Source organism: Trichosurus vulpecula, chromosome 7 (assembly GCF_011100635.1).
Source record: "Trichosurus vulpecula isolate mTriVul1 chromosome 7, mTriVul1.pri, whole genome shotgun sequence".
In the NCBI taxonomy this organism is placed as follows: Eukaryota; Metazoa; Chordata; class Mammalia; order Diprotodontia; family Phalangeridae; genus Trichosurus; species Trichosurus vulpecula.
The window spans coordinates 268,490,899-268,509,481 of record NC_050579.1 but is presented as its reverse complement, the minus strand read 5'-3'; the positions used below and the strand labels follow the sequence as shown (position 1 = coordinate 268,509,481).

Here is an 18,583-nt window from a genome sequence, read left to right as displayed (position 1 = left end):
TCAAGTTATAAAGAAAAACCATGAACAATGGAGTAAATCATGAGAAAGAAGAAAGAAAACCAAAAGAAAGAAAAAGAAAGAAAAAAATGAGAGCAGATAGTTTCCTTCAATCTGTATTCAGACTCCATAGTTGTTTATCTGGCTTTTTCTATCATGAGACCTTTGGGGCTGTCTTTGAACCTTGTATTGCTGAGAAGAGCCAAGTTTCTAAAAGTTAGTCGTCACAGAATCAATACGTCCGTGGTTGAGTACATTGTTCTCTTGGTTCTGCTCCTCTCACTCAGCATCATATCAAGTAGTTCTTTCCAGGTTATTATGAAGTCCGCATCTTCCCCATTTCTTATAGCACAATAGTATTCCATTACATTCATATACCACAACTTGTTTAGCCAATTCCCAATTGATGGGCATCCCCTTCATTTCCAATACTTTGCTGCCACAAAAAGAACTGCTACAAATATTTTTGTACATACAGGTCCCTTTACCCTTTTTGTGATCTCTTTAGGATACAGCCCTAGAAGTGGTATTTCTGGGTCAAAGTGTATGCACATTTTTATAGCCCTTTGGGCATACTTCCAAATTGCTCTCCAGAATTGGTGGATCTGTTCACAACTCCAGCAACAATGCAACACTTTTCTCACATCTTCTCCAGCATTTATCATTTTCCTGTTTTGTTATGTTAGGCAATCTGCCAGGAGAGATGAGGTACCTAAGAGTTGTATTGAGTTGCGTTTCTCTGATCAATAGTGATTTAAAGAATTTTTCCATATGCCTATAGATATCTTTAATTTCTTCCTCTGAAAACTGCCTGTTCATATCCTTTGACCATTTCTCAATTGGGGAATGGCTTGTATTCCTATAAATTTGGCTCAGTTCCCAGTATATTTTAGAGATGAGGCCTTCATCAGAGACACTAGGTGTAAAGATTTTCTTCCAATTTTCTGCTTGCAGCCTAATTTGTTGCATTTGCTTAGTTTATACAAAAAACTTTTTAATTTAACACACTCAAAATTATCCATTTTGCATTTTATAATGCTCTCTATTTCTTGTTGGGTCATGAATTCTTCCATTTCCCATAAATCTGACAGGTAAACTATTCCTTGCTCTCCCAAATTGCTTAAAGTATCAGCCTTTATTCCTAAATCATGAACCCATTTTGACTTTATTTTGGTATGTGGTATAAGATAGTGGTCTATGTCCAGTTTCTGCCCTACCATTTTCCAATTTTCTCAGCAGTTTTTGTGAAATAGTGAGTTTTTAGCCAAGAAGCTGGATTCTTTGTGTTTATCAAAGAGTAGATTGCTGTAGTTGTTGACTACTGCATCTTGTGTACCTAACCTATTCCACTGATCCACCACTCTTTTTCTTGGCCAGTACCAATCAGTTTTTACGACTGCTGCTTTTTAGTACAGTTTAATATCTGGTATGGCTAGGCCACCTTCCCTAGGATTTTTTCTCATTAATTCCCCAGATATTCTGAACTTTTTGTTCTTCCAGATGAATTTTGTTATTATTTTATCCAGCTCTGTAAAATAATTTTTGGTAATTCGATTTGTATGGCCCTGAATAAGTAAATTAATTTAGATAAAATTGTCATTTTTACTATATTAGCTCAGTGTAACCATGAGCAACTGATATTTTTCCACTTATTTATATCTGACTCTATTTGTGTGAAAAGTATTTGTAATTGTGTTCAGATAGGCCCTGCAGTTGTCTTGGCAGGTGGACTCCCAGATATTTTATAGTCTCTAGAGTAATTTTAAATGGAATTTCTCTTTCCATCTTTCCATTTCTTGCTGTTGGGCTTTGCTAGTAATATATAGGAATGCTGAGGATTTATGTGGGTTTATACATATCCTGCAACTTTGCTAAAGGTTTTTATTATTTCACGTAGTTTTTTACTTGATTCTCTAGGATTATCTGAGTAAATCATCATATCGACTGCAAAGAGTGATAACTTAGTTTCTTCCTTGAGTATTCTAATTCCTTCAATTTCTTTCTCTTCTCTTATTGCTAGACCTAACATTTGCAGTACCAAATTGAATAATAGGGGTGATAATGGACATCCTAGTTTCACCCCTGATCATATTAGGAGTGTATCTAGCTTATCCCCATTACATATAATGCTTCCTGGTGGTTTTAGGTAGACACTACTTAAAATTTTAAGGAAGACATCATTTATTCCTATTCTTTCTAATGTGTTAATAGGAATGGATGTTGTATTTTGTCAAAAGCTTTTTCTGCAGCTATTGAGATATTCATATGATTTCTGCTATTTTTGTTGTTTATATGATTAATTATGCTGATATTTTTCCTAATATTGAACCAGCCTTGCATACCTGGAATAAATCATATCTGGTCATAGCATATTATTCTCATTATAAGTTGTTGCAATCTTTTTTCTACTATTTTATTTAAATTTTTTTGCATCAATATTCATTAGGGAAATTGGTCTATAATTTTCTTTCTCTGTTTTGACTCTTCCTGGTTTGGGTATTAGTACCATATTTGTGTCATAAATAGAATTTGGTAAGACTCCTTCTTCACCTATTTTCCCAAATAGTCTATAAAGTATGGGAATTAATTGTTCTTTAAATGTTTGAAAGAATTCACATGTAAAACCATCTGGCCCTGGAGAGTTTTCCCTAGGAAGCTCATTGATGGCTTCCTCAATTTCTTCTTCTGAGATGAGATTAATTAGACAATTTACTTCCTTTTCTGTTAACCCGGGCAATTTATTTTTTGTGAATATTCACCCATTTCCCTAACGTTGTCAAATTTATGGGCATACAATTGGGCAAAATAATTCCTAATTATTGTTTTAATTTCCTCTTCACTGGAGGTGAATTCACTCTTTTCTTTTTTGATACTGGTAATTTGGTTTTCTTCTTTCTTTTTATAAATCAAATTGACCACAGGTTTATCAATTTTATTGATTTTTTCATAAAACCAGCTCTTAGTTTTATTTATTGGCTCAATAGCTTTTTTGATTTCAATTTTATTAATCTCTCCTTTGGTTTTCAGTATTAATAATTTGGTGTTTAATTGGAGATTTTCAATTTGTTCTTTAGCTTTTTTTTTTTTAGTTCCATTGATCTGCTTGTTATCTATTTTATTCATGTAAGAATTTAGAGATATAAAACTTCCCTTAAGGACACCTTTTTCTTCATCCCGTAAATTTTGTTGTCTCATTGTCATTCTCTTGAATGAAGTTATTAATTGTTTCTATGATTTGTTTTTTGGCCCGGTCATTCTTTAGGATTAGATTATTTAGTTGCTAATTAATTTTTACTTTATTTTTCCATGGTCCTTTATTATAAAAAATTTTATTACATTATGATCTGAAAAGGATGCAATGACTATTTCTGCCTTTCTGCACTGGATTGTGAGGTTTTTCTGCCCTAGTACATGGCTAGTTTTTAAGTATGTGCCATGCACAGCTGAGAAATAAATATATTCCTTTTTATCCCCATTTAGGGTCCTCCAGAGGTCTATCATATCTGCCTTTTCTAAAATTCTATTCACCTCCTTAACATCTTTCCAGTTTATTTGGAGGTTAGATTTATCAAGTTCAGAGAGGGGGAGGTTGAGGTTCCCCTTTGTTATAGTTTTGCTGTCTATATCTTCCTGTAACTCCCTTAACCTCTACTTTAAAAAATGGCATGCTAAACCAGTTGGTGCATATATGTTAAGTAATGATATTGCTTCATTGTCTATGGTGCCTTTTAGCAGGATATAGTGCCCTTCCTTATCTCTTTTAAGTAGATCTATCTTTGCTTTTGCTTTTTCTGAGATTAGAACTGCAACACTGCTTTTTTCATTTAGCTGAAGCACAATATATTCTACTGCAGCCTTTTACCTTTACCCTATGTGTATCCCCTTGTTTCAAATGCATTTCTTGTAAACAACATATTGTAGGATTATTGTTTTTAGTCCATTCAGCTATCTGTCTCCCTTTTACAGGAGAGTTCATAAAATTCACATTCACAATTAGACAAAAGGAAGTGGAAGAACATATGTTAGGTAGCCTTCACAACAATTTTAGCTACCATAGAGAGGGATAATATAGAATGATAGCTGGCAGGAATGGGTGGATTAAGTGAAAGGCTTTTTAAAAGACTGGGGAGACAAGTATGATTGTATGCGGAAGAGGAGTTGTTAGTAGACAAGAATTGCCTTGGCAAGAATAAAAGGCCATCTCTTTATGTGAGGTGGGGTGAAGGAAGAGATAGTGTCAGAAAGTATCTGGGTGATATGATACGTGGAAGGAAGGAAAGGGAGCTCTTGATCAATGACTTAATTTTTCATGTGAAATATGAGACAAGGGTGAGAGGGAAGTGGAGAGGAGGGTGGAGGAGTGATGAAAAAGGTTGGAAAAGCCACTGTGGAGAGTGGGCTAGTGAATGGATTAGGGAGGCATAAAAGGATTCACTTGCTACAGTGAGGGCCCAGTGAAGATTATGTAACATATTTGTGGTGAACTCAGTCAGCATGGTTTCATGATTTTCTCCACCTTAATTCATGTTTCCCTGAGTAGGAGCAGAGGCAGTGGGAATAAACTAGGGCTGAGAATTGGAAGGGCAATTTTGGAGATAGTATAAAGGGGCAAGAGACTCAATAGAGGAGGATAGAAAGAGAGATGAACTAGTTCACCAAGAAATAAAGGAGGAGAGTTTAGCCAGGGCAGGAGTGATGATCTTGGAACCAGCTGAGGAGTGGAGGTCATGGTGAGGATGAAGAATAGAGGTAGGGGGTTGTAAGGAAGAGGGAGAGGGGTAATGACCATCAATTATGATCACATAAAGGAATTTCAAAGTTCACAAACATAGAAGTGGGACTCTTGTAGGCGATAGCAAGAACAAGGGTATGACCATCTTTTTGCATCTCTGTGTTGGATGGAAGTCGTTGGGAATAAATAAGGTGAAGAACCGGGTGGTTAGAGTGTTTGAGGGAATATTTAATCACCTGCTATGAGGAGAGGAATTGTGGAGGAGAGAAAACTGACTCATAACTTGTTCCAATCAAGGTTTTAGGCAACTAAAATAAAAAATCCGAGGTCTTTGTCACGTAACTCCTACAAATCAAAGTCTCTTCCACTGTACACTTGGATGGATCAAAATAAATTTGGATCTATATCTTGTCCACAGATTGAATCTACCTACACTAAAAGCAAGATAATAATAATCCCATTAAAACATTCAAACAAAAGAGACAGATGTAGTTACCTTCACACGTGATAAGGGCTTCCTCTCCCTGCTGGCAAGAATTCTGGTCCCAAGGTTGAGAAGGACAATGCCACAGGAAGGATTCTTGACCTTGGCACATGATTCTGTCTATCCACCTGGCCCCCAAACCTTCTCTGGGGCTAGAAAATGTTTCAATACGCCCCTTGGAGCCACAACTCAGATGTCTACAAATTACCGATACAGTGCTGTCTTCCATGGAGTTGGAGCAAACACTACCCCATGTTCCATTGTAGAAAACTTCTAGCCACCCAGAGCACTTATAGTCCTCACTCACCAGCCTGAAATCCAGGGATTCTGTAAATGGAGAGGAAGGTATGACACAATCAGAGGGCACATTTCTTCCTGTATTCTCTGAGTCTCTTCCCTCTGGAAATTGTATTAGGTTCCCTGGCTCTGCTGGGGACTTTCTACTGGATGGGAACAAACCTCAGATCTTCTTTTTACAGAACTGCTTGCTCTATATTTCTGAGCATTTCTCTATGTCTTGTCACTCCTAACTTAAAAGAAAAGAATGCCTTGACTATGATTTCACTACTCAGTTTCACAGTTTCAAAATCAGTGTGTACCTGTGAACCACCAAAGTAAAGGAAATCAGCAGACACATATTGTATAGCTATTTTGTAAATAGCACTGTACTGGGAAATGAAGGTTTAAGGAACAAACACACACGCACACACATGCATATACACACACAGGCACACATATATCTTCATAAAGAAGGAGACCCACCTGTACAATTATTGGAGATGAATAAAATCAGCCTTTAGATAAGAGGCCTTGCCCTGAAACTGAGCTCTAGGGAGGGCTCTGGTTGGGGGAGGAAGTCCTCCTCACTGTCTGAATAAGCTCCTTCTCCCTCAGGTCTCTAAGCCCCACCTCCTCAGGGCTCCCATAAGTCCCTCCCTGTTAGTGGGATGTGTGTGGCACAGACCTGAGCAGAGGACTCCCACATTCTCTTTGTGTCTGCAGTCATGGTGACCCCAATGGACAGAAGGGCACTCCCCTAGGTGGGATTCATTGCCAGAACAATTAAGCTCATCCAGCCAGATTGGCCCTGATCCTTGTCCAAAGTGAGCAGAGACCATGATTTTGAGGGCCACTCCACAGCCCAGCTGCCTGCACACCACGTGGGCTTCACTCAGGTCCCAAGAATCATCACAGATGGTCCCCCAGGTACCATTGTAATAGACTTCAACTCTTCCAGAGCAGGGACCACTTCCATTCAACAGACGAAGCTGTCCATTTTCTACAGAGAGAAATTCAGATTAATTGTCCATTTTCCCCAGGAAAAAGAAGAGTTTCTCAGATTGTCCAATTTTCTTTCTTACCTGAAAATAAGACAGGTGCCAATTCCTGGTCGTACTGTGAATTATTGAAGGTGAGGGACTGGGACTGGTTTCCTGCAAAAAGCACACACAGTTCAAATCCTGGGCTGGAAGTTTTAAGCTAGGAGGGGATAAGTAAGGTAAATATGTACCTTGAGGAAAGGCTCTGGATGAGAGAAGGAGAGGGTCAGCAAACTGGAGAGAAGACAGGTTGTGAGGGAGGGACAAAGAGATTTCCCAGTCTAAGAAGGCAGGTTTGTTTTCATTGACAGAATTGTTTTCATTGACAGTCCTATTGCTCCACTCCCACAACTCCACCCTCCAAACACAGAGTGCCCTAAAAAGTCTGTGACCTTCTATAAGGAAGAGCTTCTGAGAGAAAAGTGGCAGCACTTGTAGCTGATCATCCTTCCTCAGGTTTTGCTCATGCTCTGCTGGGTCTAACACCTATGAACTGTATAGCACAGTTTTCCCCTACCATATTTCTGACACCATCCTACATCTAAACTCTACAGCAGTAATTTTTTTTCCCTTGGAGTACACAAATTTGTTTTAAGATATATTGATAAATATTGCTTCCTGAGGTGGGAATTGAATGAAGAAAAGATGGAGAAAATTTGAAACTAAAAATTATTTTAAATGAATTTTAAAAATTATCTTTACATGTAATTAGGAAAAAATAAAATATTATTTTTAAAATAATTAAATGACATAAGAAACAACTATATTTCAGTATAAATGGTCTCTTATTTATGTAAGTGGAGTCCCACCCTGTAACAAGGGCCTATATGTAGAGAGGCCTGTGTGTGCTATGGCCTCATGTGTACAAAGGACTATCCCTCTCCCTTGAGTTGTCATTGTGTGGCCCAAAGGAAGGAAGAATAGACATATGTAGCCCTCTTTTCTCCTATTGTTGTAGTTTACTCATTTCAATCGTGCCTGACTCTTCGTGACCAAATTTAGGGTTTTCATAGCAAGGATACTGGAGTGCTTTGCCATTTCCTTCTCCAGATCATTTTACAGATGAAGAAACTGAGGCAAACAGGGTTAAGTGAATTGCCCAGGGACATGCAGCTAGTAATTATCTGACATCAAATTTGAACTCAGATCTTCCTGATCCCTAGCCCTACTTTCTTTCCACTGTACCACCTAGCTGCCTCTCCACCTAGCTTCTCCCCCTCCCTTTCTCCAAAGGAGACTTTAATTCCCACCAGGAGAGGAAGCATGCAGTTGGGCCCAGACACCACTCAACTCTCCTCAGAGAGAAGGGATACCAGGGTAGGATTAATTTTATCTACTCCCTTAAATATTGTTAATCTATGGGTCATGATAAGCTTCAATCTAACTTCTGATTTTTCTGGAGGGGGAAATCAATTAAAACCACTATTCTCAGAAGTTGTCCCAAAGCTACACCAAAGAAGGACATGGCCCAAAGAAAGTCAGGAATCCTTGCTCTAGAGGAACAGGTATCTGTCTTGGACTAGCTAGATAGAAATTACTTCTTCTCCCAGCTCCCAACAGAGGAAAGGTTGAGGTTTTCAAAGAGTAGGCACCTATTAAGTGCTAGTAGATTAATTTTCCTAAGTAACTTAGGAAAAAGAAAACATAAAAGCAGAAAGTCTCCACTTTTACACATCACCGGAAATGACTTCCCAAGATGATATTAGTGTAGCACAATTGAAAGGAGCTTCCTCTGACTCTAACCTGTTTCTAAATTTTTCACCTGCTCTCTGGGACTTTCCTACTGAGGGGATTACAACAGCAACCACACTGACTCCATCTTGTGATTCAATTCTGGGGCTAGCTCAGTTATATTCACTTATGGGCCTAGTCTAATTTCTATCTTGTGAGAAAACTATGCAATAGCAGGAATTGGTAGAAAACATTATTGCATCTTTTGAACCCAGTTCTGCATGGCTGAGATCTGGACCACTTCTTCCTGATGCTTAACTAAGGACGTAGGTTATGCTGATTAGAAATCCAGTCAGATCCAAAGATTGATGCAACATATTTTCTCACAAGCAACTGACATGTTTTATCTGAAAATTGACACAGTACTATTTAGTCACTTACTGTTTCCATGATCTTTTGGTCGAATACAGACATTTGGGGGGAGTAGGACATCTTTTTTCTGGTTTCAGGGAATTGTACCTATTAGTTCTCGCCTTCCCAACTTGGAAAGCCCCTAATTTTTCCTCCAATTAGAAATCCAATTAGACAACCTAATCTTTTGTCCTTATTAATTTTATTCATTGTTTTTACTGCATAATAATTTGTCTCCCCTGTATTCTTAGTGCCACAACTGAGAAGGGCCAGATTTGTTAAGCAATTAGCCTGTATTGGTTAATGAATTGATAAGCTTGCAGAGTGTGAACCTTTGTTTCTTTAGTCATTTCATCATTCATAACCTCACTCTCTCTTCTCTCAAGTTTTCACCACAGTCTCTGGCTGATCTGCACTGATCCAACACATAGGTTCTTTTCCTTGCAGAATCCTAATCCTCTGACCCCTGACTTGACTTTAACTCTGGACCCTGACCTATTTGTATGTCTGATGAGAAGGTTTTACCCTAATTCAACTCCTACTACCTCTAACAGATACACAGAGAAGATAAAAGTGTGTAACCTTTAGCTCAAGGGTCTATTTGCATAAGAATCTCTTCAGTAGTGCAAATTGATTTCATGAGATGAAGTTACAGAGAACTGGAGAGAAAAGAGATCCTGGTCTTCTGGCTCAGCGTCTCTCTTTCTTTCTTTCTTTTCTCCAGCTCTCACCAACTCCGACCTACATGAAATCTATTTGCACCAATGAGAAGATCTTTTGCTAATGGCCCTTTGAGACAACGGTCATAATGTTCATGTGACAAAGTCCTGGAATTTTATTCTAAGAAAACTGTAACATGGTCCACCCAATATCGAATACTATCCCTGTGTCTATGGTCTTTTCTAATCTATTTTGTCCTTGCAGAATCTTGCTCTGAGGAAACACCATAAATGTGAATTTAGACAATTCCTAGTCCTCCATAAGTGTGGTCATTCTTTGTCCTTCCTGTCAATGTGCAGACCCAATATCTCTATTTACTCTTTGTACTACACATTAGCATAGGTCTATAATTTCTCCTAAAGTAGTTGACAGATCAAACTCCCAAAGAAAACTCATGCATGGACAATGGCATATGTAAAGTAAATATGTACAATACCACACTTGATTCCCAACAACTTGCTTAAGACTCTTCATTTTTGCTATCAGAGAAAAAATGCCATGGCTCTCCTCTGGACTCTGAAGAGGGTTACCTGACTGGTGGTGGGTGTAGACACTTCTATCCTTTTCCTTCCTGAACATATCAATGCTTTCACTGGTCCGTCGCCTAGAGATATGCCTTGAGTCCAAATTAGAGATTTCCCTTCACTAACCTGAGCATACTACAGAGGCAACTTTTCCTTTGGAACATTGAGAAGTCCCCAGAATAGTCACAGGACAATCCCACAAATGAGACTCTGTCCCTGTGCAATAAAATGTATCCCCTATGATCTGGACACTTCCTTTGCCAAAATGGACATCTTCTGGAGGCTTTGTGGTAACACCACAGCTGAGTTGGTGGCAGAGAACGTTGGCATCTGCCAGGTCCCAGTGGGACTCACAGAGAGTTCTCCAGGTCCCCAAAACTTGGATCTCCACTCTTCCTTCACATTGGGAGCTTCCATTCATCAGACGAAAGTCTGTGTACCCTGGGGAGAAGAAGACAGGGCTTTAGCAAAGTGATCAGGACTTTCTAATCTCAGTATCAAGTACAATGGGGGAGCAGGATAAAAGCATTGTGTAAGTTTTACTTGAACAAATGACTCCAACATCCATGCTGTGACTGCATTTTCCCTGTGGAAGTGGTACTGTGGGGCACAATGGCAGAAGAGGTTCACTTCCATTACACTGGAATTCTTTGTCCCAGATGGGTCCATTTCCTCTTCCAAAGTGAGCTCCTTTCATGATAGAGACTGCAGTCCCACACTGTAACTCAGCACAGATGACTTTGGCAGTAGGAAGGGTAAAATTCCAATCACAGACTGTGCTCCATTTTGTTTCAGCATTTACTTCCACCCTCCCATTACAGGGGCCATCCCCAGCAACCAGCTTGATAAATCCTAGAAAGACAAGAAAGGACTCCAGTGAATGCTAAGATTTCCCTGATGAGAAAAGGGACACAATTAATTATGTGAGATTCTGTCTGACATATTCCCAAGGGAGAAGAAGCATAGGAAATTTCCTTAAGTGAGCACATGACAATTAATACCTTGGAAGCATGTTGACTATAATTGAACCTGAAAGGAACCTGAAGGTCCCTAAATCCTGGTACTCTTTGGGAGAGCACATCTGACATATGCAGGGAAATGAAATCCTTCTACTCCTTTAGGCAGAGGAGAGGCATATGGAAACGGCAGAGGGGATCGATGCTTCTCACCCAAGGAGGACAAATAGACTCATGATGTCTCACCATTGGAGAAGTAACCATCTCCTCTGTTATAAGAACCTGGTTCCTCCAAATAATTCTTCTTTTCTTTTTAGTTTTCTGGGTTTTGCTTATCTTTTTTTCTTCCTTTTTCAGATAAGGGATGTTTAGAGTGGTCTATATTTCATTTGCCTGAAAGGCTTTAAAAAAGATTTATGAGATGTCCAAGCTTGTTTCTATAATCCTGCACTCCATATTACAAGAATAGTTTCCATTATTTCACGGTTAATTTCCTACTATTTCTGGAATGTTTGAGAGCTAGGAATCCGGTGCTAAGAAATAAAGACATTTTAATATGCTGTAGCAACAATCTGCTAGTACCTGCTGTAGGGGTGTAAGACCCACCAAAAACCAGCACACAGAAAGCTACCAACACAGTTTCTTTGATCTGCTTTGCTAAGGAAAGCAATGTTAAGAGGTTAACAATCTTACTTTAATCTAACATACAAATATCATTTACGTAGTTCAGGTAAATACAAACAGAAATTACAAACATCAACAGACAGGCCTCATCTGATTCAGATCACAATTCATAGTTACCAGAGAAACACCAATATCTGGGTTGCAAAGCTGGGGAGCACTTACAACTTGCCCAGAGTCTCAACACTCCTTCCATGAGTCAAACACCAACCTTCTCTCAATTATATCCTGTTTGGTGCCATGAGGGCTCTTACCTCACCCAGGCTGGGTGTAGGAAAGTTCCCCAAGCCCAGTATCACATCAGGTACAAATCAATGCCTCCCAATTGTCTCAGTGCTGAGAAATATTCCAAGACAAAAAGATCCTGCTTTATATGCCCCATTCAATGGCCAGAAACATTAAAGGCACTTAAGAGAAGAACAGTAAAAGTCCCACCTTAATTACTATTACATACACACACTCCTTTAACACTATGATAAGCCATGAGGGCCCACCTTCACAGTAAGAAATCAGGGAGGAAGAAGAGAAAAGAACTAGTTTGTTTGGAATAAAATTGCCAGTACAATGAAGTTCAATTCACATATACAAATTTGTGAATTGTGGGGCAAGCCCAGCATTATTCTGGCAGAAAGAGAAAAAAATAGAAAGAGAGGGAGAGACAGAGAATGAGACATAGACATAGACAGGGAGAGAGACAGAGAGAATAACCGAGAGAGATAGAGAGAAAGACAGAGGGAGAAAGGGAGAGGGAAGGAAAGGGAGTGAGAAAGAAAGAGAGGAGAAAGAGAAATAAAGACAGAGAGACAGAGAAAGAATGGGGGAAAAGAGAGAAGAAAACAGGTGACATTTCTGCTGGCATGGAAAGGAAGTAATCACTTCTACCAATGGATCTTTTTTTACAATTTGATAGTCCAACTCAAGACAAACCATTCTCCTCAATCTGTGAGTCTCAAACGAGCCCACAGTAATGTTACACTTGATTGTAGCATCTGTTACATTTGCTACAGGGATTGTTATAGATGCAACGATGAACATAAGCTTCGCAGATTTGGGAACGGACTCTGGTAAGGACAGAGTAGATATTGTTAGTTACCAGAAAACCATCTTTAGAGGGCATCAGAAAAGCTTCTATTTTTTAAATAATCGGAAAATAATGTACTTAGAGCAGGAGCCCCAAGAGCAATCTCTCTGGGCTGTCCTATGGGAATGTAGTTCATGCATCTTAGTTGTATTAGGCCCCTTCCCCTAGAAGAATAGTAGCAACATGCAGATAGAAATAACTTTAGAAAATGATTAATATCAGTGCACAAAGCACCAATTCCACAGGATCTCTCCCAACTTCTGCAGTTAGCTTTATCATTGCTCCTCACAATTGGCATACTCTCATTTGCTAGGTTTCTTTGTCTTAGAATGGAGACTCTATCTCCCTCTGTCTGCCTTAGGATAAAACTGTACAGCTGAGGAGGTAGAGTCCATATGACAGAATGATAGGAATTACCACACAGAGTTCCCCTAAAAAACTCCTCCAAGCAGATATAAAAAATGTGTCAGACCAAATACTGGTAGAGAAAACCTAATAAAAAGTGAGGATGAGACTTTTTTCCAGCTTGGATCAGGAGAGTGAGACTGACAGAGAAATCTCCAGATACTAGTCTGTACAAGAATTTGAAGGGCATGCTGAGCTCCAGAAAAAGGCAAGGCTATCTGCCCCCAATACTCTATTCAAGCAGACCAGAAAGGTTCCCACATCCCTATATACTCTCTCCCCAGTAGAAGCCTGGACAGAACTCTGGAGGACAGAAGAGCTTTGTAGCTCTGGCAGTCACAGGACCTGTGTGCAAAACTTTCCTAGTAAATTATACTTGTTAGTTGGTGTGACCTTGTGGCAGTCAGATAACCTCACTGGACTTCTATTTCCTCCTTTGTAAAGACATTGGGATGATGACGATTAAGTCTATGCTCAGTTCTAAATTCTATAACCCCAGGATCAGATTACAGCTTCCCCAAGTACCAGAAGACAGACCTGTGGAAACTCCATTTATATGCACAAGCCCTGTATCCTCCACCTCAATATCTGTTCTCAGAGCTCCCATATCCCTCTTATGTCCTTCACACTCACCTGAGCACATGACACCAGCATCATACTCATGAATACAGTTATTCTGCCCCCAAGGCTTTGCAGGACAATTCCACAGAAAGGACTCTGTCCCTGTGCACTGTACCTCATCCAGCCAGATGGACCCATTTCCTGGGCCAAACGCACCCCATTTCAGAGCAGCCTGAGCAGAGCCACAGCCCAGCTGCTGACAAACCACATTAGCATCTTCTAGGTCCCAGTTGAAACTACATACAGTCCCCCAGGAGCCATTGTGCCAGATTTCCACTCGTCCAGAGCATCGGCTCTTTCCTCCCCCAAGTCGGAGTTTGTCTCTGTCTGAAAAAGAACCAGAATTCCTTGTTATATTCCCAGGTTGGAAGTGAGGAAACTCTGAGAGCCACAGGTATAGAGAAAGATGAACTGAGATACCTGTGCAGTGACCGGGGGTTAGACAGTCACTTTCCTTCAGGTATATATCATGTTTATAAAAGCTGTTTTCATATTGTCTTCCCCATTAGACTTTGAGCTCCTTGAAGGCAAGGGCTGCATTCTTGCCTTTCTTTTATCACCAGGACTTACTACAATGCTTGGCATATAGTACTTACTACAAAAATGATCACTGAGGGGCAGCTAGGTGGCACCATGGGTAGAGCACCAACCCTGGAGTCAGGACGACTTGAGTTCAAATCCAGCCTCAAACACTTGACACACTTACTAGCTGTGTGACCTTGGGCAAGTCACTTAACCCCAATTGCCCTGCCTGCCCTCCTCCAAAATAAATAAATAAATAAAATGAAAATGATCATTGACTTTCCACAAACAAGCTACATACAAGATGAATTGGTCACCTTCGGAGAAGCAGAGCCAAGATGGTGGAGGAAAGGCAAGGACTCACCCAACCACTCCCAAATTCCCCTCCAAACAACTTTAAACTAATGCCTCAAAATATATTCTGGAGCAGAAAAGCCAACCAAAGCACCGTGTGAAACAACATTCTAGCCCAAGACAACGTAAAAAGTAGGCAGGAAAGCTCTGTCTCAAAAGCAAGAGCAGAATCCAGTCCAGTGCATACCACGCCTGCAAGTGAGGCCCCATGCCCTGGCAATAGGCAGGAAGTAGCAGGCCACACCCAGCACTAGCCAGCAGCAGGCCTTGGGGGCAAATGAATTTGTGGCAGTGTCTTTTGGAGCTCTCAGCCCACAGATGATAAGAGGGTTGGACAACTGGTGAGAAGGAGATTACAAGAGACTCTTTGCTGGCACTGGTTCTAGGACCCTGTTTCATTCCCCATACTCAGTTTCAGGTCACAGTCCTAGGGCAAGGAGGAGCATTTGCCCACTAGATATCCCAGCCATAGGGGACCAGGACCTTATTCAGAGTTCCAGGGCAGAAAAGAGTAATTGTGGTCACTCACAGAACAAAGTACAGGCCAGGAGAGCAGTACTGTTTCAGATAGTGTCCCTTCCACCATGATAGCAGGGACTGACCTTAACACAGAGTTAAACATCAAGAAATAAGCTTGAAAATGATCAGGCACCTATAAAAAAGAATCAGATACCAGAGTGGATTAAAACCAGAATCCTACATTATGCTGTTTACACAAAACACACTTCAGTCAGAGGGTCACATGGTGAGTAAAGGTGAAAGGCTGAGGCAGAATCTGTTAAGTTTCAGCTGAAGTTTAAAAGAAAAGAGGTAGCAATCATGACCTCAGACAAAGCAAATGCAAAAATAGATCTAACTAAATGAGATAAGCAAAGAAACTACATCTTGTTAAAAGGCACCATAGACAATGAAGTTATTTCACTACTGAACATATATGCACCAAATGCCATAGCATCCAAATTCTTAAAGAAAAAGTTAAATGAGTTACAGGAAAAAGTAGACAACAAAGCTATCCTGGAGGGGACCTCAACTTTCCCCTCTCAAAATTTGATAAATCTAACCAAAAAATAAGGAAGAAAAAAGTTGAGGAGTTGAATAGCATGTTTAAAATTTAAATATGACACTTTTTTCTCAGCAGTACATGACATCAGAGAAACAGATACTAATTTTACTAAAAAGAATGACAATGAGACAACATACCAAAATTTCAGGGATGCAGCCAAAGCTTTATTTCCCTAAGGGCTTACATTAACAAAATAGAGAAAGAAAAAAATCAATGCAGTGGAAATAAACTAAAAAATACTAGAAACAAAACAAATTAAAATCCACAACTAAACAGTAAGTTGCAAATCATGAAAACCAAAGGAGAGGTGAATAAAGTTGAAGTTGAGAGAAACCATTAAACTAGTACACAAATTTAGGAGCTGTTTTTTTTTTGGTGGGGGAGATGGGCAATAAAACAGATAAAGCATTGGTCAATTTGATTTTAAAAAAGAAAGAGGAAAATCTAATCACCAGTATCAAAAATGAAAAGATTTAATTCACCACCAATGAAGAGAAAATGAATACAATTTTAGGAGCTATTTTACCCAGTTATATGCTATTAAATCAGACAATCTAAGTAAAGTGATCAATATTTTCAAAAATATGTTTCCCGCATTAGCAGAAAAGGAAGCAGAATACTTAAATAAGCCTATTTTAGAAAAAGAAGTTGAATAAGTCATCAACGAGTTCCTTTTAAAAATTCCGATCAACGATTGTGGAGACCAAAGTAATGAACTGTGTTGCACAGTGTGCACAAGTGGAGATTTCCTTTGTAAATCAGGTGTTAGTATTCCAAAAAAAATCAATGTAATGGTGAAATGGAATGCATTAGAGGATATTATGAAGGGAATTGTGGAGACTTGGGACACTCTGAAGTTCAAGGCACTGGAAATTCTGAACATGAGATCCAAGAACGAGCCGAAAAAAAAAAATGAGTGCTAATATGGATGAAGACAAAAAAATTATTGGTCACTTTTACCCAAAATAAGCTGTGGTAGTGGAAACAACATAGACATTAGAAGGAGACGAATTGTAGGAGGACAGTTTGCAACTGAGGGGGAATTACCATGGTAGGTGACAATGAAAGAAGGTGATAAAATCCACTGTGGAGGAATCCATATTGGTGGCTGTTGGATACTGAGCACAGCATAATGTGTCAGAAAAACGTGGAACATTGGTACCAAATGTGGACAGGATTACTGGAGTGGATAAAACTTAACAGCAGAGCTAGGATTCAGAGGGTAAATCAAGTGATAATCCACAAAAACTACAGTGGAAGCATATATCAAGACCACATTGCTTTCCTAGAATTGAAAAAACACCAAACCAAGGCCAACTGTGAGTTGGTGAGTACTGTCCCTGCCTGTGTCCCCAAGACCAAGTATTTCTTCAATCCTGGTGATAAGTGCTTTGTTTCTGGCTTAGGATGAAATGAAGTGGAAAAAAATATTTTTAAGATCAAATGGGGTGAAGTCCAGCTGACGGACAACTGTTTAAAATACTGTTCAAATCGCTTTTTTGAGAAGGAAATATGTGCAGAAACAGATGATGGTTCTACAGATGCCTGTAAAGGAGATTCTGGAGGACCCTTAGTCTGTATGAATTCCAACAATGTGTCTTACATTTGGGGCATTGTGAGCTGGGGTGAAAATTCTGGAAAACTCAAATTCCCCGGTTTTTACCCCAAAGTATCCAACTATTGTCAGTGGATTAGTTATCACATGGGAAGTTCTCTTATTTCTCAATACAATGTATGATGGTGTGGCTTCCTTGTCTTTTCTATTACAGTCAGAATTCCCACTTTAACTTAAATAAGACAATATATAATAATTAACTTTTAAAGACAAAATTTTTTTAAAACAACAAAAAAAAATTTCAAAACTGAGTTTCATATTTATTTTTCTGTTCCTTATAAGATGTTGTGCCTGAATAAATTCTGTACCTAAAAGTTTTCTGAAACAGTCTCAAAATAAACACTTCTACAAGCAAAAAAGAAATCCATGAAAAGAAATGGAAGTTGAGGAGACACCCATCAATTGGGCAATGGTGAACAAATTGTAGTATGTGATTATGATGGAATACTACTGTGCAACAAAAAATGATGAGCAGGATGCTCTCCGAAAAACCTGGGAAATCTGGCATGAGCTGATGGAAAGTGAAATGTATTGTGTACAAAGTAACAGCAATATTATAAGATGATAAGCTGGGTATGACTTAGTTGTTCTCAGCAATACAATGATCCAAGACAACTCTGAAGCACTTATGATGAAAAATGCTATCCATCACCAGAGGAAGAATTATTGGGGTCTGAGTACAGATTGAAGCATGCTTTTTGTAACTTTCTTTATTTTCTTGAGTTTTTGTCTATTCTCTTTTACAATATGACTATTATGAATACAATTTGCATGACTACACATGTATAACCTATATGGAATTGCTTGCCTTCTCAATGAGGCAGGGGTGGAAAAAGAGGAAGGGTGAGAATTTGGAACTCAAAGTTTTAAAAATGAATGTTAAAATTGTTTTACATGTAACTGGGGAAAAATAAGATACTAAATAAAAGATTTAAAAAAAGATTTTTAAAAATTCCCAGGATGAGATGGATTCACAAGTGAATTCTACCCAACAACAATTAAGACCAATTCTGTCAAAACTATTTGGAAAAACAGGCAAAAAAGGAATCCTACCAAATCCCTTTTATGACACAAGTATGGCACTGATAAATAAACCAGGAAGAATGAAAGGAGAGAAAGAAAACTATAAATCAGTTTCCCCAGTGAATGTTGAGGAAAAGATTTTTAAATAAAATGCTATCAAAGAAATTACAGCAATATATCATAGTTATTCATATACTATAAGCATGGGAGATTTATACCAAGAATGCAGGGCTGGTTCCATATCAGGAAAAAACATAATTATAATTAACTATATAAATAACAAAACAAATACAAATCATATGATTATCTCAATAGGTGCAGAAAAAGATTTTGACAAAATCGGAAAAGCATTGGAATAAATAGAGCTTTCTTTAAAATGGCAAGTAGTATTTATCTAAAACCAA

General features: G+C 38.9%; 1 protein-coding gene and 1 pseudogene across 1 annotated transcript in view; one reads left to right on the top strand and one right to left on the bottom strand.

The window, feature by feature from the left end:
* The window catches only part of LOC118857999 (antigen WC1.1-like), a 35,145-nt gene extending 20,197 nt beyond the window's left edge, over nucleotides 1–14,948 (bottom strand). Inside the window, exons 1-7 of the mRNA XM_036768440.1 lie at nucleotides 14,933–14,948; nucleotides 13,615–13,929; nucleotides 10,402–10,710; nucleotides 9,985–10,299; nucleotides 6,575–6,646; nucleotides 6,178–6,492; nucleotides 5,226–5,540 (exon numbers count right to left, since the gene is read on the bottom strand). Of these exons, the coding sequence (XP_036624335.1) occupies nucleotides 5,226–5,540; nucleotides 6,178–6,492; nucleotides 6,575–6,646; nucleotides 9,985–10,299; nucleotides 10,402–10,710; nucleotides 13,615–13,929; nucleotides 14,933–14,948 (1,657 nt within the window). The remainder of the gene's footprint in view (nucleotides 1–5,225; nucleotides 5,541–6,177; nucleotides 6,493–6,574; nucleotides 6,647–9,984; nucleotides 10,300–10,401; nucleotides 10,711–13,614; nucleotides 13,930–14,932) is intronic.
* A 272-nt stretch (nucleotides 14,949–15,220) lies between these two features.
* On the top strand, nucleotides 15,221–17,279 carry LOC118857998 (annotated as a pseudogene).
* Nucleotides 17,280–18,583: the final 1,304 nt, after the last annotated feature.